We start from the raw sequence: 21,570 nt of genomic DNA on the forward strand, positions 1-21,570 counted from the left end.
TCTCTCCTTTTCAGAAGTTGATTGCAGGGTGGGCTTTTTTATCCTTTACTTCCCCTCTTGGGGAGGTTGTTCAGACATCACTGCTCAGACAGAAGACATCATTATTTTTAAGCTCACTTCCAATCTAAATTGGTTCTTTGCCATTTATGTTGATTGGTTTTCACGCCAGGGCTGTTTTTCTCCTCAGTGTTTGGAAATCAGTCATGGTACCATTTGCCTTCACATCACTGTGCCAGACAGGCACAGTCTTTTTAGAATTTTCTTGTAGGGAAGGCCAGACACTCCTCAGACTCTCTTAACAAACTCCCTTTGCATGTAAAATTCTGCTTTCTTGAATGTCACATCATGGATCTGACTTTCCTGTCTCACTGCATGTGTTATGACAGCACATCTGGCTGTTAAACATCCATTGGAGATTGGCAGAGTCATCCCATGAGCAATTAATACATCCAATCACTACAGCTCTCTCTTCTGTGAGGATGTGCCACAGTTTGGAGAAGAAACAGACTAGAGCAGTTTTACTAAAAATAAAGCCCAGCTCTTTTCTCTGAAGGGCTAATGGCTAAATTTCTACCCTGATAGCACAAAAATATTATCAAGAATTGTTTGTTACTAGTTTGATATCGTACTCAAACCATAAACCTGTTTACCTTTTGCCCAAATTTCTGGGGAGATTAATTCAGGATTAAATTGGAGATGATTAATTAAGATTAGGCTTAAGACAGGAATGTCCCAGAGGGAGTTTGAGAGTTCAGTTCAAATTCCATGACAAACTAAAATCTCAGAGAGATTGAAGAATATTTTTTTCAAATCCACTTTTCTGAACAACTGTTTCTAAGGTTGTACAGAGAGAATGTCAATATAACCACCATCTTAATTTTTTAACTTGGCCACATGGGAAAATCTAGGAAGCTCTTGAAAAGGGCTGGAAAGGAGGCAATGAATCTGGAAGAGGGTTAGAGGCAAGAGTCAAAGGCTGAGAAACATTAGTGGCTGCACTGCAAGACACAAAATGTTGAATTTGTCTGTGGTGCGCTGCTTTGTGCATTATTTTAATGCTTCTGAGGCTAGGCCTTCTAGACAAATCTCACAAGTGATTGTTCAGATTATTCACCTGTGATGTAATTATCCAAATGTAGTAATTTTCTTAAAATTACTACATTTGTTTTGGATGCAGTTTGTAATTGAACTGAAATACATAGGAATTTGCACTGACACCACTGACCGGTGCAACTGAATTTATTTTCTGGTTCAAAATTTCTATCCTCAAACCTTCATATTAAGTTCATATTTTCCTGTCCTTTTCATTTATTTTTTTTTTCTTAAACGAGAACTGTCTTAAACACTGTGTACTCTCATGGATGCTTGTATTTAAAAGCTAAAAGCACTTTGTCATTGAGTTTTAATGAATGATTCTGAAAGGATAATGCAGAATCTCTTGAACTTTATACCCCATGTTAGTTGTATTATTAAACTTGTCATCTTGGACAGCTGATAGGAAGAAGTTGTAGAAAATGCTGATGCCATTTTAAGTTCAAAGTGCGCTTTGTTACGATTGTGAAATTCGGAATTGCTGTATTTTTTTTCCCTCTCCATTTGCACAGGTTGAGTTAAAACCTGTACAGCTTCTGTCTGCAGAAGACCACCTGGAGCACATCCTGGCTATTGAGAGGAGAATAATCCATCTGGGCTATGTCCAGGTCTTTCAGAAGCTGATGCAGGAGAGCAATAAGGAAGGTGATTTTTCTACTCAGCACAGAAGGTAAAACAAACACTTATGGGCGGAAGGAAGGAAGGAAGGAAGGAAGGAAGGAAGGAAGGAAGGAAGGAAGGAAAAAAGCAGGCAAAACATCTCCTTGGGGTTGGGGTGTCAGGTAGAAGAGTCTGTGCCACATTAGTGGATAGAGGTGCTAGAGGTGTGTTAGGCAATTATTCAGTTTCTTTGTCTCTCAGAAATTCCAGATGTAAAAACACAGGGTTGAAGGCCAGGTGTGCATTAAATAGATGTGAAATGCAGATCTTCATGTGGTTCTGTGTGTGGGGTTTCACAGGTCACACAGAACTCAGCAATAAACACAGCAATAAACTTCTGTGACACTAGTTGTGATGTAGACAGAAGCATGGCATTCACTCAGGCTTATGGCCATGTCTTTGCCAGAAAGGAAAGTAAGAACTGTGTTTATGCCCTGAGATGATTCCCAACAAGCAGAAGTTTCATTATGTGGAGGTCAAAAAAGGTAAAAAAGTTAGAAGAACTGAATGAAGACACAGGTTCTTCTTTATTCATGGTAGTAATTTCTGTTCTTAAAGAAAGTTGTGCTTGTAAGTTGTTGTGTTCCCTCACAAAAGAAATTACTCAGAGCAGTTAGGAAAATATGCTGGTATTTAGAAAATCTGAGCTGTAGCTCCATGTATAAATAACAGGCATTATGTGGTTTTACTGAGGAGAGATTAAACCTGTTATAAACAAAGATCTAACCGTAGTAAGACTTCGTAGAACTGCAGAGTCATGTTTGGTACAAGAAAACAAGCTATTTGTCTTCATGGTAACTGTCTCACAGGGTACAGTTTAATAACCTGAGTGACAAATCAGAGGTCGATGGGTTTTGTCTCCACTGCCTTTCCTGGAAACTTCTTTGAAGGATATTATTGTAGCACTAATTCACCTCCTTAAGGAGACAGAACAAGCAGAGTGGGAAAAGAGAGGAGAGAACATTGTGTGTAAAGGCTGCGAGGTAGCAGCATATGTACAAATCATACCCTGAAAGTGAGGTTTATTTGACGAGTGGATCTTAGGGAACACCTTGAGTAGGTCCAAAGTACAAGTTAGTCATATGTTTCCACACACTTACATAATCACAAAGTTAGCTAATTATGCCACAAGTCAAAAGTACAATTCAGGTCAAGCAGCTCCTAGCACAGATAGGCACTTTTAAAATTGCTTGATGTAATCTCATGCATAAATCTTCCTGAAAAACACCACTGAAAAGAATTGAGATTAGAGTGAGGATGCAAGGCTAAACACTTGAAAATGACATCAGAAATGCTCAGGTAATACAAGGTAGTTCAGATCCTCATTTCAGTCATTTCACGCAGGTGTTGTCTCAGGCAATTACAAAATTTGTAAGAAGGTGAAATAATCAAGTCCTGCTCTAATCTTAATCCAACACACCTGTACAGGTGCCCATCACACACAGTGCAGAGTCTTTGACAGACATTTGAGGTGGTGCTGAACTGCTCTGACAGCCCCTGAAAGCCAGCACACGCTGGGGCTTCAGCTGCTGCTCCCCTGCAGGACCTGCCCCTGGCAAAGGGACACAAAACTGCTCCTGCCACAGAAACTGCTCCTGCCACAGGGACACAGAACTGCCCCTGACAAAATGACGCAGAACTGCCCCTAACAGAGTGACACAGAACCATCCTGACAGAGGGACAGGAACTGCCCCTGACAAAATGACACAGAACGTCCCCTGACACAGAACTGCCCCTGACACAGGAACACAGAACTGCCCCTGACAGAGGAATTGCCTCTGACAAAATGACACAGAACTGCCCTGACACAGGGACACAGAACTTCCCCTGACACAGGGACACAGAACTGCCCCTGACACAGGAACTGCCCCTGACAGAGGGACACAGGAACTGCCCTTGCCACAGGGATGTGGGGATGCACTGAGGGCTGACAGCAGCAGCTCCTGGGAGAACAGAGAAAATGTTCAGCTTCTTATTGCTTCCCTTGCAAACCACAAGGCTCTTCTGTGCCTTTCTGTTTGTCTTCTTTTTGCTGAGTCTGAACAAGCTGCTCTCTTTACCGGGTGTGCTTTCTTCTGAAAGCATTCATTGATGCATTGCTGCTCTGTTTCAGATACTTGTGAAGACAAAGATGCAGTTTCAACTGAGCATACCCACGTACAGAGCACTGAGCTTGTCCTGCCTCCTCATGCAAACCATCATGGAAACACTTTTGGTGGCCAGATCATGCCTTGGATGCAGACAGTGGCAAGCATTTCAGCAAGGTACTTTCCTACAGTATTGTCTCGGCATGTGGTTCTAAGTGGATGTGCTTTTAATGTTAAAGGTTTCAAAGGGATTTATTTTATGAAGAATACAGACCCAGGCCTTTGTGACTTGTCTTCCTCCTCACATTACAGGAGGCCTTTGAACTATTTAAGTGGTACATCTCCCACAGCATGCCATGCCGCTGAGACTCAGACATTATTCCGTTACACATACAGAGCCTAAGGCAAAAGAGGCTGTGTTACCTTCCTGGGAATCTTTGCAGAAAACTAACATTGGATACAGGAACAGAAACCTGCTCTCCTTGTGCTTGGTGCAGTGTTTTAGAAACAAAGTTAGTTGTTTAACCAGGATCAGACCAATACTCACCCTGTATCAAGTGACATCCAAAAAGGAACAGCCTGCTAGAACTTAAGTCTGCAGATCCTCGTGATGCCAGAAGAAAAATAAATCAGAGAAAAAGGATCCACATAAACAGCCCCTGTTTTTTGGTGTGTGCACAGAATGGATGCATAACCCTCAGCAAGTCACTTGACCTTTCAGTCCCTCTGAGTTGCACATCCTATGGCTTGCAACAATTTTAGCAGTTTAAAGAGCTCGGGCATCTTCAGGTAAAGAGAACAAAATATGTTTTGTGACGCTGCCTGCCAGTGTGACCCAGGCACTTAATCACTTATTTCCTCTTCCCTGGAGTCAAACCGTTGTTTATCTCCCTTCCTGTTCCTGGACACCGCACAAAGCTTCTTTGTAAGCAGCACTCAAGTTTCAGTCTAAATTCTCCTTGCATACCGAGCGACCTAATTCACTGCAGGGACATTAGATATGTTTTCTCTTTTTATCTTTAATAATTAAATGACTTCTCCATTCATTATTCATATGGTTTTGATTTGTAGACAGTGGTTGTACTGATAACAACAGATTTTCTGTAGTGGTTGGATAAACAACTTGTTTTAGTAACAACAGAGTGCACTGACCTTACCCCCATGTGCAATTCCAGTGGCTTGAAGGGACTGTTGCAGATTTTTGCCATAATATGACTCAGAATATTTACCTGTCTTCAGCTGATAAATTTTACCTTGTGGGAGTCACATATTGATTTTAAAAAGGAAGGGAGACATCAGCAAACAGAGTACTGGACAAATTTTCTTCAAACTAATTAATGTCAAACATGATTACTCATGTTGAGAATTTCAGGAATAAAAGCTGGTCTCAGAGGCTGGTTGAAAGCAGAGATGTTGTCGTTTTTGCTTGAGAAGTAACTACTCTCACTATGAACCTTTTGTGAGGCCAGAGTTAGACCCCACCTCTAAGAGTTTCTATGGCCACAGACTGTGATAGAGGAGCAGGAGAGGAGGGATAAGCCTGAAAAAATAAATTTCTAAGGGCATTTTAAATGTTACTCACTCTCATTCTCACTTCCCCACCACCTTTTTTTGGTCAATACATAAAAATCCTGCAGATAGCAGTAAAACCATTTGAATATCAGTAATATTAGCTTGAACTTGATGGATACTTTCTTATTCCTTACATTTGCAATAAAAGCATTCATGGTGTACTTTTCCAGGAAAGAAATGAATATTTAAGCCTGATTTCTGGTTTGTTCCTCTCCTCATCATTATTGTGTTGGCATCTTTAGAGTGAACATTGTAAATAAAATCAACGCTTAGCATTTTAAATCAGAGGAGCAGCAAATTATTTTAATTTAATTACAAAGTAATTCAAATGTATTAGACTGTTGAAGAGATGTACCAGTCAGTTAATTAGCTGCAGATAATTGTGTGCATTTAAAAATACCGGTACATTAGTTTTCAAAGTGCAGTTGAGTTAAAAGCCTGAAGTGCTACAAAGCTGTATTTTCAAATTTAGAAAACTTCACCATGGAACAATCTATCCTAGATATGCACATGGGCTCCTTACTGAGAGCAGTGTGTTGCTAAAAATAAATGTCATATATTGTGTATTGTCCCCTCTTCCTGTGATGCACAGACATCCCAGTAGAAAGTGAGGGGCTTTGAATACATGCAGAACTGATGAAGAAACCTGATTTTTGCCTGCTCCAGAGAGCTTGGAAACAATATTCTTTTCACTCAGACTGCATCTGGTAGCCATGTGAGGGTTTTTTAATTCTCATACTAGCAGAAACCATCTAAACCAAGCAAAAAGTACAAATATTAAGACTAGAGGCCTTGACATGGCATTGATTGGACACTGTCCCTGGTGCTCAGCCTTTCTGCTCAGGTTTCCTTTAATTGTTTAAAGGCCTTAAGGTCTGGTATTTTTTTCGCTGCTCAGGAGCCTGCTCCCCGTGCAGTCCTACAGAAATAAATGAAACTGTGAGGTAAGTGGTTACTCTGTAGGTAAGGGATTCATGGTCTGGCTTTGAGAGAGGGCAGTCTCAAGCAGTGAGAATTAATTGGTGTTTGTAAAACGTGCTGGAAATGAAACAGCATGACATAAGTGGTGTTATGATGGTTGAAGCTCGAGTTACATGCTCTTGGAGCTGACCATGTTGCATGGAGTAGATCGGTGTAATTTAGTGACCTTCCAGGTCCTGCAAACCCTGTTTCTGTGGTCAGTCACGGCGGCTGTGCTTGTAGCACAACTGTGTGTTTTGGTCTGTCTCTCTGAGTGTTTTGCGGAGAAAAGAAGAAACCTCACAACTTTATAAAAGTTGTAAAGCTCGGTATGTTTATTACGGCGCCGGACACATGCGGAGAATACTCTCCTCAAAAGGCATGCGTACCTCTGAGGATTCCAGGTCTCCTTTTATCTCCCCTTCCAAATACATATGCATACAGTTTCACAATAGGTTCATACATCTTCATTCCGCATGACATTTATCGCCAGTTCCTCTTTATCAAAAGAATTTGTAGGTCAGGGCCGATCGACCTTGTGGTCGTTTTGGTTTTTTTCTCTCTGTCTCCTCACTATCTCTGACCTGCAGTTTTTCCCTTCTGCTTTGGCCTCACAGACTTTTCACCTCTCCTAGACATTTTACCTAATTCAAAATGGATTTTTGCTCTGTCTCATTCCCCCCTTTCCTAGGAAATAAGTCAATTCTTTTACTTAATGCAAACCCTTATGACAATAAGTGTCTCTTAATGCTTTACCATGTACATTTTACAAAGAGGTCAATACAGCTATTCATTGTAGTATTCTCCAGTTCCAAATTAACAATATAATAGATGATCCCAAGCTTATCCCAACTAATATTAACAAAACTACAGTGGGATGACACAACTTATTAAAGATTCCATTTGCAGTCGGTGACCACCCAAAGATCACATCCCAACAGTGATGATCCACATTTTGTTTTATTCTTTGTAGAACTCTGGTTATTTCTTTTGTATCATGTTGGACACTAATTAAGGTTTTCTTTCCACTTGCTTGGATTTCCTTCAAGATCTCCAGTAGGTCTTGGTGCTTAATTAATTGTTTTACTAATGTACGGTTCATCCCAATAGGGGTAGATGATAGTCTGCGATACATTGTGTAATTGGTTTTGATCAGCTGGTGGGATGTCACTGGTACCGAATACGAAAAATCACACCCGATAACCTTAACAAAATTACAAATACAGAAATTAGAATGATTTCTACTAGACAGAATAACATCATTGCTATCAATTTTTACAGCACCACAAGCAGTTCTCAGGCATACACACCCTTTTCCAGTATATACGAGCACAGTTTTCTGGTCAGTGACTGGATGAATTTCAAAGTGGCAAATACTCTGTTCAGTGTCTAGATACACATCTTGGGCATTAATAGTATTGCTTTCACAAATGAATCCCATCTGTTCTCTAGTAATGCAGGATTCTAAGTTTACTGTTTGCCACTTTTCATTCATCTTTCGTGCCCACACTCTATGTTCTGAAGGGTAGAGTATTGTTTTTTCATGGTTTAGTCCTAGGGCAATGATGGGATGGATAACATAAACAGTGGCATTACATATGGTTATCACAAAGGCAGTGGCCACATTAGAAGCAGGATCATAGGTGAAATTCACCATCGTCCACCAGGATTGAAACTTCCTTTCAAAATCAGTTGCATTATCCCACACAATTTTCCGAATTTAAGATGGAAAATTACCTTCACTCCCTTCCCGTATGATCAGAGCTGCTGTTGCCTGCATCCATAACTGTGCTTGTATACAACTGAAAGCTAAAGACACATTATCTTGAACTGTACTAAGTGCTTCTACTATTAACTTGTGGTCTTGATCCCTGGCCGTTTCCCTCTTTGGCAGTACTTTTGAAATCTGCCACTGGCTAGTTCCTGATGCCAATAGAGATGACTGTAAAGGCTGCTTCAATTTTGTTAGGCTTCCTGCTGCAGTGGCCAGTTTATTCATCAGTATTTCTGAATCAATTCCATTTAAAACTCCTAATCCTGTCCCTAATATGCCAGTTAGATCCTTTCTTATTCTGCTCCTGAGATATGCCTGTCTTTGTAACCATGTTGTCCAGCCCTCAAAGGATGTTTTTAGGAAGGAGGAGCAGGCTGGTTGGATTTTTGAGATGTTAATTTGCATTATCAACTCCACACGTTTGAGAGACCATTCTGGATTGAATAATAGTTGTTGTTCACCTACATTCCTCGCTACGTAGGGGCCTATTTCATACACCTCAGGTTCAAGTTTGGGTAGAGTCTGAACTAACTATTTGAGTCTTAGTATGGGTTGCATAAGGTCCTGCTGTGGTAAAGAGTGCAGTGTATACTTTGAACTTAAATGAAAGTCCAATAGCATCCTGAGCCCAAAGGCAAGTCACTTCTACAGGCCGTATTAAAGTGAAATTACACCAACAGTCTGATTCACTTAGGCTATCACAAACTTCCTGGTGTTTGTATACACCAGGAGAGGTTGCAACACTAATTTCGTTTGGTCTCTCATTAGCCGACCCATTTATCATCCGGCACCCTACCTCTACCTTGATTTCTTCTCCTCTGATCCCTTGAAGCGTCCACAGTTCCTGTTCCTGCCATTCCTGCTCCTCATATACCTGATCCCCGTGAATTACTACAGTGGATAGGTTTAAATCTTTTATCTCAGAAGGTTTTCCCATGGATCCAGTATACTGATTAAACGCTTGGGACCAAGGCCATTCAGCATTGCTTTGGATAGAGGTACTCTCTAGTTCTAAAACTTCAGTTATAACTACATACAAAACAATTCTGTAAACTAAAGTATGAACTACTCCCAACCGCAATATACTCATTTTGCCCGAATAAGTTTTAGTCTCAGTTCATTCTCTTCTGGTATCACTCTCCAAGGGACTTCTAGGGCTTTCTTCACTCCAGAGTGATGGATCCAGGCATTCTGCTCCTTGATTTTGATTGCAGTGAAGGTGGTGAGAAGTACTTGCAGTGGTCTCTCCCACTGTGGTTCGGAAGTCTTCTCTATAAGAGACTTAACATATACATCATCCCCAGGCTATCTAACTCCCTGCTCCGAGTTCCAGCCACATGTTTCTCAATTTCTCTGAGCTGTTTGCTTAAAGCCACCATGTAGGTGGACATTCTGGACATTCCCTTGGTATTCTATATGGGCTTCTATAAGGCATTTCAAAAGGATTCAGCGTTCCTTTAGCTCAAGGTTTAGTTCGAATTTGCAATAGTGCTAGTGGAAGAGCTTGGGGCTAGGGTAGATTAACTTCCTGCCCCAGTCTTATGATTTGCTGCTTAATCAAATGATTAATTTTCTCTACCTGGCTACTTGATTGGGGCAGTATGGAGTGTGAAGTTCTCGATCTATGCCCAGGTGGCCACTAATCTGTTGCACTGCTTTGGAAATGAAATATGATTCTTTATCTGAGGATATCGTGGCTGGAACTCTGAAGCGTGGTATTATTTCTTGTAAAAATAATCTGGTCACCTCTTGAGCTTTGACAGTTCTGGTGGGGAATGTTTCTGGCCACCCTGAAAATGTATCTATCAATACCAGTAAATGCTGATATCCCCCTTTCCTTGGGAGTTCTGAAAAGTTAATTTGTCACTGCTGTACAGGCCCATGGCCTCTCCCAGTCTGACCGAGTTTCGGCCAGGGGTATTTTGGGGTTAGTCTGGAGGCAAGGATCACATTGTCGGCTTACCTGAGTGATAGTGGCATGTAAATTTCTGACAACGATTCTTTCAATCAGATATATGTTCTAGAAAGCCTCTGGAAATTACTACTTCCAAGTCAACATTCGTTTCAATGCACACTGTATCACTGGCAGCCTTGGTCATTTTGAGAAAGGAGCCACACTCTATAAAAAGCTTTTAAGTAGTTAGGCCCTAGTGTGTTTTCTAGTGCTCTTCCTTCAATAGTAACCACGAAAATGGGAGGAGATTACTAGGTCTCTTTCAATGGTAGCCCACCCCTTGCAGTTGTACGACTCTTTTGATTAGTATTATTGTATTATGGCTTACCTTCAAGGAAAATCTGTCCATAATTACCTCACCCTTTGCTGCTTTCTTTGCCTCTCCATCCGCCAGCTCATTTCTTTCTTCCAATCTTAAGCTCACTCTCTGGCGTGCCTTAATATGCTTTTTCAGGAAGCTGAACTGCTTCCAGCAGCTGGATTGTCTCTTCTTTCCCTGTGAGACCAGCAGTCCCCTCTCCTTCCAGATGGCTCCATGTGCATGCACAACTCTGAATGCCTTTTTCTGTTTCTAAGGCATGGGTCAATGCATTTATCTCAGCCTTCTGTGCAGAGGTACCTATTGGTAAGGGTCAAGACTCTATTACTTCTCTGCAGGTAGTCACTGTTTACTTTTCATGTCGCTTTCCACTGGCAATGTAGCTACTCCTCTCAGTGAACCAGGTCTCCGCATCGTCCAAAGGAGTGTCCTTTAAGTCTGGGCGGCTGGAGTAGGTAGCTTCAATGGTCTCCAGGCAATCATGGTGTACTGCTTCTTCTTGATTCCACTGAGAAAAGAAGCTGGGTTGACAATATTAGTCACCATTATCTCTACATCATCTTGCTCTACCATGATGGCCTGGTATTTCAGAAACCTCTGTGGTGAAAGCCAGTGGCCACCCTTTACTTCTAAGTACTGCGGACACTGTGTGGGACACTAGCACAGTCATTTTTATCCTAAGGTAGACTTGGGTGCCTCTTGAATATTCAGCACAACTGCTGCTACACCTCTGAGGCAACCTGGCCGTCCTTTGGCTGTTGCATCTGGTTGCTTAGAGAAGTAAGCAACTGCCTTTCAGTATGGACCCAAGTCCTGAGCCAATATTCCCAGGGCAATTCCTTGCGTGGAAAAATAGAAAGAATGGTTTACTTACATCTGGAAGTTTCAAAGCTGGAGCCGACATGAGGGCACTCTCGAGCCGGTGCAAGGCCCGTGTGGCGTCTTTTGTCCACTGGAGGTCTCTGTTTCCAGCGGCAATAAGAGCATAGAGGGGTCTGAGGAGCAGTCCATATTATAAACCCACAGCTGGCACTACCCTGCCATGCCTAAGAGGGTTCGGAGTTCCTTCGTTGTCTGGGGTTTCAGGGTTTGGCATAGGGCTTCCCTGCCTTAAAGTCTGCTGCTCAGCACTCACTTCTTACCCCAGGTAGATGACCTTCTGTATCACTATCTGTGCCTTTTTCTTTGAGACTCTGCATCCTTGGAGTCCTAGGAATTTCAAAAGGCTTACCGTCCAGGCTTCTCTCGCTTTCCTCGTTTGAGTTGCTACTAGAAGATCATCCACGTACTGCAACAGCCTCCTTTCCTCTTGTGGAGCTTCCCGGGACTCTGGGTCTTTGCAAGCTGTTCCCCAGTCAGAGTGGGGAATTTAGAAGCCTTCAGGCACATGGACTATGTGAGCTTGTGTTTGAATGCAAAAATTTTCTGGCTGGCTTCGTGGATAGGGAGGCAAAAGAAGGCATCTCTTAGGCCTAAAACAGTGAACCAGGTTAGCTCAGGTGTTAAACAAGTTAGTAAAGTACATGGATTTGCTACCACAGGGTATAAATTCTGTGTTATCTTATTGACAGCCCTTAATCCAGTACTATCAATTATTTGGCTTATTCCTTCCTTATCTTCCTTTTGAGGGTACTATTCAACTCTCACTGGCTGTGTTCTTTCCTTAAGCTTGATAACCATGGGGGGGCATTTTTCACTCTCCCTGGTACAGCAGAGTCCCATACCCTCAAAAACACTTATTTACTTATTCTAATATCTCCTTACTAATGTCTTTCTTAATTTCAGTGTCTGTTAATGCTAAGCATGCTAAGCCTAACATCTTTATATCATTTGCCTCCAGAGTAACCTTTCTCATTTGAGAATGTTTAGCGAATTGAGCGAATTGTACAAAAGCTTCTAAGTACACATAGTACACATGTTACTTTAAAGGTTTGCAAAAGTATGCCTTCTCAGACTGGCCAGTTGTTCAGTTGTTCCCCACACTACAACATAAACATTCTCCACAGGTACTGAAGCTTTATTTAAAACTGAATATGTGGCCCTTGTGTTTACTAAAATTCTTCCCTTTTGGGGAGGTCATCTTTATCCTTCGTCCCTTACCTCGGGAGGAGCCTTTAACAAATCATATGTACTCAATTTGCGAACTGTAATCGCTTTGCATTTCAGCATGATAATCTTTGCTTGACTTCATACGTTTCTATCTTATGCTGTATGCTGAACAACACGTTTCATTTGCTTTCTCTTTGCCCTGCTTTCCTTTTCAAGGGCCAAGACCAGAGGGCGGTCTGATCTCACAGTCTCTTTGCCATTCTGGGTGATTTCTTAAAACAAAAAGCCATATCAGCATACAAAAACCCTATCCCATTTATCTTCCTATTTTAAAACAGTGCTGACTGCAATGAAGTATTATAAATCTTTTTATTTTCTGAGCTGCTCTTACTGGAAACCTTCTCCCAGCGAGCCCCTCCTAAAAGGGGCTAATTTAGGAACCTCTTTGCTCTGGTCAGTTCTCATTATCTCCTTCTCCTTGCCCTATCTCGCTTCCTCCCAAACTTTTTTTTAAAGCTTCAGAGTAGTTTCTCAGTCTTCCTCCTACACACACACAGCTCTAGGTGGCAGGTATCAGATGTGATTTCCACACACGAGCCTTAAGATCGTAGGTTCTGAATCAGCTTGATCAGAAACCTTTGATTTACACTCGGGGCATGTGCCCTGACGCTTATTAGAACAGCAATACCAGCGTTTCTCACAAACACCACACTGCAATAATACCTGCACATCCAGCTTTTTCCCACAGGTCATTCCAGTGTTCCCTGGGGAGACAGGGCAGCCAGAGCTGTCCCTGTGCTCAGGGGACAGCCAGTGTCACCTCACGCAGTGTTCCAGCCTCTTGATGCACCAAAGGCTCCCCAAAATTGCCCTCAAAGGCAGGCTATTCTGTTTGTTACAGAGACCTCTAAATCCCTACAGCAGACTGTTCCCAGTCCAGACTTGCTATGGTACCAGCTGAACTCTCATTAACTAATTCATCTCATTCATCTCTTCTATCTAAACTCTTTTTTACAAAATATCAGTCTTTTCTAGTTCTCTTCTTCCACAATCTCATTAAGGACTGTGTCTACTTACACTTGTTTTACTGCCTTGCAAAAAAGGCTGGGCTCGTCACAGCCGAAACTCTGATATGCACACAGACACAGACGCACATGCACCCCCCCGCCCCCCCTTTATCTCAAATTCACTAGAGCCAAGGCTTGAATTGCTGTGAGGGGGAGAATTCTTGGAATTCCTTTAATTCGCTTTATCGTAGTTAAGCATAAATCACCATACCATAGTTCTTCTGTGTAAAATGCTACTCTTGTTGCAACAAAATCTTAAAATCTCCACAAACACTACTACACGATCTGAGAATCAGATTACCATAATGCAATGGAAGAAAATCACCACACAAAAGCACACAAAATCACTGGGAAAATGCATATATCTCAGACTGCCTACTCTCCTCAACACAACACAGGATACCATAATTCGGCATTTACTCACATCAGTTTTTCCTGGACACAATCAAAATAACAGCACACAGTCTAGAGATCAAGTCCAAACATCCTGGGCAAAGGAACTCTCTGAGCTCATACTCACGGTTTAAATGTAGCAAATCTACACAAATCACTACATTTAAGCACAATAAATAGCATCACTGATCTTCCTCCACTCGCTTCTCCGCAGGGCACTTCTCTCCCTGCCTCCACAGCCTGCTGCATCCGGCGCCTCAGGCCTCACCCGGCTGCTTCAAACACGGGCAGTACTCACCCCCCCATGCTTCAGAGCACTGTAGATCTACTCTCTTTTATACACCATACACTTATACACTTGCATGATTAGAAACACAGTGCATGACGACACAATGCATTGACCATACAGCGACACAGTGTCCGGACACCAAAAATACACACACAAACAAAATACACATGGGTTCAGCGGTTCTGTCCTATCAGAGCATTGAACCCCCAATACACACATACATGGGTTCACCCGACCCACCCTCAGCATCACTAGCAGTCTGCCCTATCAGAACGATGAACCCTGTCTCTAATATAGCTGCTCCATCAGCTGTACTCAGACGTCTCTGAGTGATTTACTCACTAGCTCTCTTTCCCCCCTGGGGGCCCCTCAGTACATACCGTATCTTCCTCCGCAGCCAGCAGGTCCTTTTCTGTCCTCGCAGGAGGCAAGTCGAGACGAGCAGAGCCCCACCAGGAAAAAAAATCCTAGGGCGCACCTTGGAGTTTCTTCTATCCCCCCCTGCCCCTGCAGGGACAGAGAAATTCCGGTTAGGCTTGCCATAATGTTTTGCGGAGAAAAGAAGAAAACCTCACAACTTTATAAAAGTTGTAATGCTCGGTATGTTTATTACGGTGCCAGACACATGCGGAGAATACTCTCCTCAAAAGGCATGCGTACCTCTGAGGATTCCAGGTCTCCTTTTATCTCCCCTTCCAAATACATATGCATACAGTTTCACAATATGTTCATACATTTTCATTCCGCATGACATTTATCGCCAGTTCCTCTTTATCAAAAGAATTTGTAGGTCAGGGCCGATCGACCTCGTGGTCGTTTTTGTTTTTTTCTCTCTGTCTCCTCACTATCTCTGGCCAGCAGTTTTTCCCTTCTGCTTTGGCCTCACAGACTTTTCACCTCTCCTAGACATTTTACCAAATTCAAAACGGATTTTTACTCTGTCTCGTGTTTTTGTTTCAGCCCCCTGTGTCGTTCACACCCCATCCTAAAGGCAATTAACATGTTCAAATTCTGGGGGCCGTCCTTTGTGGGTGACCGCCTGGTCTTCAATGCCATTGTCAACAACACTTCCCACAACAGGTAAAGCTCCTCCTCTCTTGTCTCCCTGGGCATCTCCAGCGCTATCCTACACTGTGTGTTTCACGTTTCATCAGTAGGAATTTCATTAGTCAATTAATTATTTTTTAGGTGGGACTTTGAGGCATGTATCTGTAACTGCCTATATGTGTCCACTTTTTTGTTTCACTTTTATCACCGGAAGTTTTTTTAAAAAAATTATTCTCTGACTTTAAGTTTAAGGATCATTTGTCACCAAATCCCACTCCTGCAAATTCAGACTATAAATATTCCTCAGAAATGCAGGGATTTTCAAGGGCTGAGTTGCTCCCAGAGAATTGACTCTTCAGAAGATTGCAGCTTCGTGCCAGGATCTTCCCATCTTGGCATTTATTCACAGACTGCATTCTATTTATTGCTTATTTTTGGTAACGCTATTTAGCTACTGACATAGTTTATTTTATTTCAAAGGTGTGCCTGTCCAGATTGAGCAATTGATTTTCTATGCTACAGGAGGTATTTGAGTCAGGCTTCCTGTGCACCTGCAGGTACTGCAGTCCTCTCTAGAATGTCTCAGGGCTGCTTCTGCACCACTGGCAGCAGTTCAGTGATTTATTTAAACTGTCCTTTCAGTGTAGAGGTTGGTGTCCGTGTGGAGGCTTACAATTGTGAGGAGTGGATCCAGGACCAGCTGCGGCACATCACCAGTGCATTCCTCATTTTCAGTGCTTTGGATGACAAAGGGGAGCTGCTCACCTTTCCCAGGGTCAAGCCCACTACTCAGGTGAGCTCTAAGCAGTGGGGTGGTCACGACAGCCTTCCTGGGGAAGCAAGAACCAAACAGGGCACTGCAGTGCATCTTCTTGCAGGAGAGAAAAGCTCCAAATGAAGTGCTTGCCCTCAAGTGAGAGGTTTGTTATTGTTAGCTTTAGTCTTCCAAAAGTGAGAGGCTCTGTGGAGGGTCCTCATGACTGGAGATTCTGTGGTTGATGGGCAGAGAAGAAAAATCTGTTGTGTTTGGGGATTTTTCCACTTGCCTGCGTCTTGTGCAAGTTCCACTGACTGTAGATGAAATTTATACGTATTCAGTAAATAATTATTTTTATAAACCCTTAAAAAGATGAGAATAAGATGAGTGAATAAAGATATTGTACTCGTATTCATATTGTTGTTATTATATTTCTAGAGTCCCATACCTTTCTGGCTGGTTTTCTCATGAGCACCTCTTCCCAGCAATGTGGTTCCGACTGCTTGGTCAGGGCTCTCAACCCACCCCCTTTTATCCTAGCTGCCTTCACGAGCCACAGCTGCTGCCCAATTAAGGACTTCACAGCTGTAGCTCATTTAGAACTACTAGGATTGGGGCACAGCCACTTACACAATACAAATATTTTACAAGGACTCCTACTACATAAAGAAGTCTGTGAGAATTGAATCCTATGACGTGGGTGGGCTTTTCAGTTGCTTTGACATGGAGATCTCAGTTCATGTTTCCCTGAAAGTGGTTCATGAAGCACTTGAAGCAGTTTGAATGCTATTGTTGAATTATTTGCTGTGTTAACACCTGTCACTAATCTTCCTGCTCCAGTTACAAGAATTTTAGAGAGCCAGTCTAAGCAAAAATGAATTTTTTTTTTAACATCAGAGACCTTGTTTTTTATAGGATGGGAAGTGGACAAATGAATCAAGACGTCTTATGTGCTCACTGGGGCAGTGAGTTTCACTACTGCCCATTGCAGGCTGTCCCAAGAGGAGAAACTGACTTTGAAAAATACAATTTCCCTTTGTGCTTTGAACACCAGATGATGATAAATTAGGTTAATAGTTTATTTGGTGGGTGGCACATTTAGAAAGAGCAGAATGTGTGTGGTGCACTGCCCAGCTGCAACTGCTTTAGGACCAAAGAGCACCTGGAGGATGCTACAATAATACAACTCTTCTATCACATTGGTTTTTTTCAAATTTCAGAGAATATTGCTAAGGCAAAAAGTAAACCACTAGTTTTCTTGGGTTAGCCTGTAGAAAGGCCATTGCACAATTACTCTTTATTTGCGTGTATTTCTGCTCTGGCATTTGCCCATCTGGAATAAATAATTTTTAGTTGTCGTTTTTCAGGCTTTGTTCTAAAATAATGAGATTTGTTGCTCTCTGGTTCACTTTTCATGCAGGATGCTGTGAGGAGGTACCACGGAGCTATTGCCAGGAGGAGGATTCTACTCACCAGGTATAGCTGGGTCACTGGCAGGTCTTGATTTTGAAAACCTAATTTCATAATCCTCTAAATAAAGTAATTGAACTCCCCTTAACATATATATGACTGTTATATGGCTTACATTTACAAATAATTTTGTTTCAGTGGCACTGAAATTGTTAAGAGGCTTCTTGTCCCAAAACTACTTTGCTCTGGAGGTTATTGTGTTTCACTGTCTTTCTTGGAAAGAAAAAGCAGTCATTGCAAACCAAAAATTGATAAAGTACCTGTATTTAGAAGACACTTAAGCCTATAGAAAGTGATTTTTCCTAGCATACACAGACACGTACAGAACCAGTTTATGCTACTGTGTCTCTCTTTAATAATGTTTTAGAAAATGCATGCTATCTGCTAAAGGAGATAAGCCTTCTGATGCCTGGGAGACAAGCAACCAGGTAATCTGTAGGTGCATAAAAAGCTGTATTTGTGCACCTTTTGAGTGTGTGAAGCAGCTGTTCAGGCTGTGGCAGTACAGGTGGACCCTCTGAAGTTTTGTGGTAGTCGTGAGGAATGGATGGGTGTGTAACACAGTGAAATTTCTCTTTTAAAAAGAGGGAGTAGATGATTCACTACTGATCTAAGAGTGAGTTCAATAGAAAGGATAGAAAATTGTCTTTAAAACACGTGCATACAAGTGGTCCCTTAAGGTCTCCTGCAGATTTATCCCTCAATGTCCCCAGCTGTTATAAAATGAATTCTGAATTCATTTTATTATTCTTCAGAATAAGCTGAATTCTCCTGTAGAGGAAGTAGTTTGGGGTTTTGGTTTTTGTCTTTATCCAGCCACAGAATGTCTGAAAAATTGCAGTGAGGAAACCATTCAGTAAGTGCTAAAAGTGGGAGGAGAGATAGCACCAGAGAGATGAACATTGGAATAGCACAAATCTTCGGAAAGAGAGGTGAAATCATGTTCATTCCCAGATTCCCTGCGCCAAGTGTCTCTGGTTTGGACATGCTGGGCCACTGACTATGTCCATGTCCTGCAGTGAATGGTGTTGAATCTGAATTTAGGTGGATTTATAGATAAGTTAAATGTTGTTTCTGTGTCCAGTTTTTGTGGCTAAAGCAGCTTTTTTTCCCCTTTTTTTTTTTTTCTGCAGAGCAACAAATGTAAATATGCACACAATGATAAAAATTGCTTGGTTAAGATTTATTTCCTATGAAATCAAAACCTGTCAATAAAGACTCTAAGGCTGTATTCTCTTTATAGAGTGGTTAAATGAGAACTCCATCCACTGTAGCCAAGCATAAAGAATGGCTATATTTGCATTTTCTTTGCTTCTGAGCCTACTGTGAAAAACAATTTCCAAGATGGACCCAGCTTGGTAGCAAAGAAGAGATTAATTTTCGAGTAGAATCTAATTGCTTAAGAGGAAGATGGACAAAACCATTAATTCAGTGGTCTGAGAGGTTATCTGTACTGTCTCCCTGGTGGTAAAAGTTGTTCTTCACAGCTTTATAACTGGAGAAGCTGAAAATAGTGTTTTGTTGTCCTTTAATTAAGATTGTTGTGCCAACAGCCATATGAGTGCATCAGGAAGCCACTGGAAGTGTTTTAATTCAGAAACTACTGAAGTGTGTTTTCACTTACAAGGAAAATAAACATTTGTTTGCAGTTGAAGTATAATGATGGGAAAAAAGAACACCTCATTTCTGCAAGGTTCAGTGAAATGTACCCTTACCCCTCCATTTACAGACACGTGTCTTGTGTTTCAGGTATATTTGAGTTACAGCAACATAGCTGCACTGACACACCTGGCAGGAAAACCAGGGTGGGACATAACCAAGACTCTGGATAATGTCAGTGTAGAAAAGAAATTACAGATATCTGAAAGCAAAGCACCTCCTTGTTGCGAAGTGGTGTTATAAACCCAAAATCAGTGAGGACACCTGTGTAAACCAGTTCTAGCAGAGGAAGATGCTGCTAGGAAAAGCAGAAGAAAGTCAAGGGAAAACAGGGTGTTAACCCTGTTGCAGTGCATGTTTTCCAGAAAATGGAGAGACATCTGGCATCTGCCAAGGCTGAGTTTCTGAAATGTGGTTAGTGACTGGCAGTTTACTTCCAGATCATGTCAATCCAGAGGTGTTTTGGGACAATAAACGACTTTTTCAGTATTTTAGTCTGACCTCCTATGCATCGCAGGCTGTGAAACATTGCTTAGTGACTCCTGCATGTAGACAATAAGATACTTAAGTAAGGGCAGATACAAATCATAAGGAATTGCAGTGATGGCAAAGCTGCCAGTGCCATGTGTAGGTTGTTCCAGTGGTTAAATATTTCAGTAAACACTGCTGTGCCAAATATACAGCAGGCAACTCAGGTGCTGGGAAAAGCAAGCTTGAACCAGCTCCTGGAAACAGGCAGAGACAACAACTGGGGTTGTTCCTCCTGGGGAAGAGAAAGCTTTGGGGAGACCTTGAAGCACCTCCCAGTACCTAAAGGGGGAAGTAGAAGAAGTCTGGAGAGGGACTGCACAAGGGGGAATGATCCTAAAGTGCAGGTTTGTTCCCTTTTCCCTGCAACTGTAATGACCCCAAGCTGACTTGACAGTTTTTGAAGGTAAAAAATGGCATTCTTGATGTATTTGACACAAAACCACAAGGCTTGTAAGGCTGCAGAGATAATCCAGCTTTGCCAATGTTCACTTAGCAGAGAGGTGTTTTGACAGCTGCACCTCCTGCTTTGTTTTGTGATTTCTCAAGTCTAGAAGACTCCTAGAACAACATTATTTCTGTTCTGTGCCATAGAGGAGTATTGATGCAGACCTCATGTAGATGATTTTTAAAGCTCTTTAGCATTTAATTTTACACCAAACTTTACTTCAGCAAAGTGCTTGCTGGATTAAGTTGGGGTTTATTTCCTCTTCCAAGATAGTACAAAACAGAGAAACAGAGAATCTGTGTTGTTGCAGAAATGCAGAAAAAACCAAAAGATTGCTCATTTTTTGATGCAGAAAAAGAAAACCAAAACAACAAAACCTCAACAGTGATGATGAACCTTATGAATTTTGCATCACTTGCAAATGAAAATCTGTTGAACTTCTCAGGATTTGAGAAGCAATAAAGCACATGAATTGGGGAATAAAATTCGCTAATTCTAAACACTCTGCAGTACCCATCCTCTTCCATTTATGGGGTTTCGTGGAGTTGACAAATCCTTCTTGTGTGTGCATTGTTATGTACAGGTTATTCCTTTTGAATTCTCTGTTTTGGGGTTTAGGCCTATGAATAGAAATAGACCCAAAATAATCAAGGCAAGATAGTACAGGTGGGGGACAAGAGATGCAAAACTGTGATTTTAAGTAGTTATTCAGAGTATCATTAGTTCTGGATGCTCTGGTTCACAGAAGAGAGCAAGGGAGAAAAAAAATGATATTTTGGAAAGGGAAGTGCTGGGTTGCTCTAGGGCCAAGAGGGCTAAGCCAAGGTGTGGCTGATTTGCCTGGACAAAGGCGTGTGGCATTTCCCGGGAACTCCTGAGAAAATCTGCCTGAAGTCCTAAATGTGTAACATTTATGCATCTAAACATTTACACTAATAATTCTTTGTTTTAAATACATGCTGCCTATTTTTTTTTATTTTTTCCCAGGTGAAAATCTGGACCCACGAGGAGGGTGCTGTGCTGTCATTCAAGGTGGAGATGCAAGTGAAGGTTCCATCCCACGTGGCCTTCTCCCTTCTGTCCGACATCAGCCTCCGCCAGCGCTGGGACAGACACTTCCTGTGAGACCCTGCCCTGTCACAGACATCTTTTGTGAAAAATCCCTTCTTGGGATTTTTCTCCCTTCTAAGAAGCTGTGGCCTCAGCAACAAAGTGTAAACAATGGCTATCTGCAGCTGTGGAATGTAACAGGTGGATCCGTGATTGGTCTCCTGTGGATGTTTGGATTTACTGACCACTCACGGCAGAGCTGGGTCTCGCTCTCAGCTGAGACACAGACCTTTGTTATTCATTCTTTTCTATTCTTAGCTTAGCTAGCCTTCTGAGAACCTTTCCTTCTATTTCTTTTTAGTATAGTCATAATGTAATATATATCATAAAATAAT

At 41.9% G+C, this 21,570-nt stretch overlaps 1 protein-coding gene across 1 annotated transcript in view; it reads left to right on the top strand.

The window, feature by feature from the left end:
- LOC128941407 (acetyl-coenzyme A thioesterase-like) overlaps nucleotides 1–21,250 on the top strand; it is an 83,324-nt gene extending 62,074 nt beyond the window's left edge. Inside the window, exons 5-12 of the mRNA XM_054283156.1 lie at nucleotides 1,603–1,737; nucleotides 3,866–4,016; nucleotides 15,177–15,296; nucleotides 15,906–16,056; nucleotides 17,441–17,496; nucleotides 17,858–17,918; nucleotides 19,240–19,323; nucleotides 21,113–21,250. Of these exons, the coding sequence (XP_054139131.1) occupies nucleotides 1,603–1,737; nucleotides 3,866–4,016; nucleotides 15,177–15,296; nucleotides 15,906–16,056; nucleotides 17,441–17,496; nucleotides 17,858–17,918; nucleotides 19,240–19,323; nucleotides 21,113–21,250 (896 nt within the window). The remainder of the gene's footprint in view (nucleotides 1–1,602; nucleotides 1,738–3,865; nucleotides 4,017–15,176; nucleotides 15,297–15,905; nucleotides 16,057–17,440; nucleotides 17,497–17,857; nucleotides 17,919–19,239; nucleotides 19,324–21,112) is intronic.
- Nucleotides 21,251–21,570: the final 320 nt, after the last annotated feature.

Source organism: Melozone crissalis, unplaced genomic scaffold, assembly GCF_028551555.1.
Source record: "Melozone crissalis strain CALT ecotype California unplaced genomic scaffold, PUWL_Pcris_2 ptg000035l_1, whole genome shotgun sequence".
NCBI classification, from domain to species: domain Eukaryota; kingdom Metazoa; phylum Chordata; class Aves; order Passeriformes; family Passerellidae; genus Melozone; species Melozone crissalis.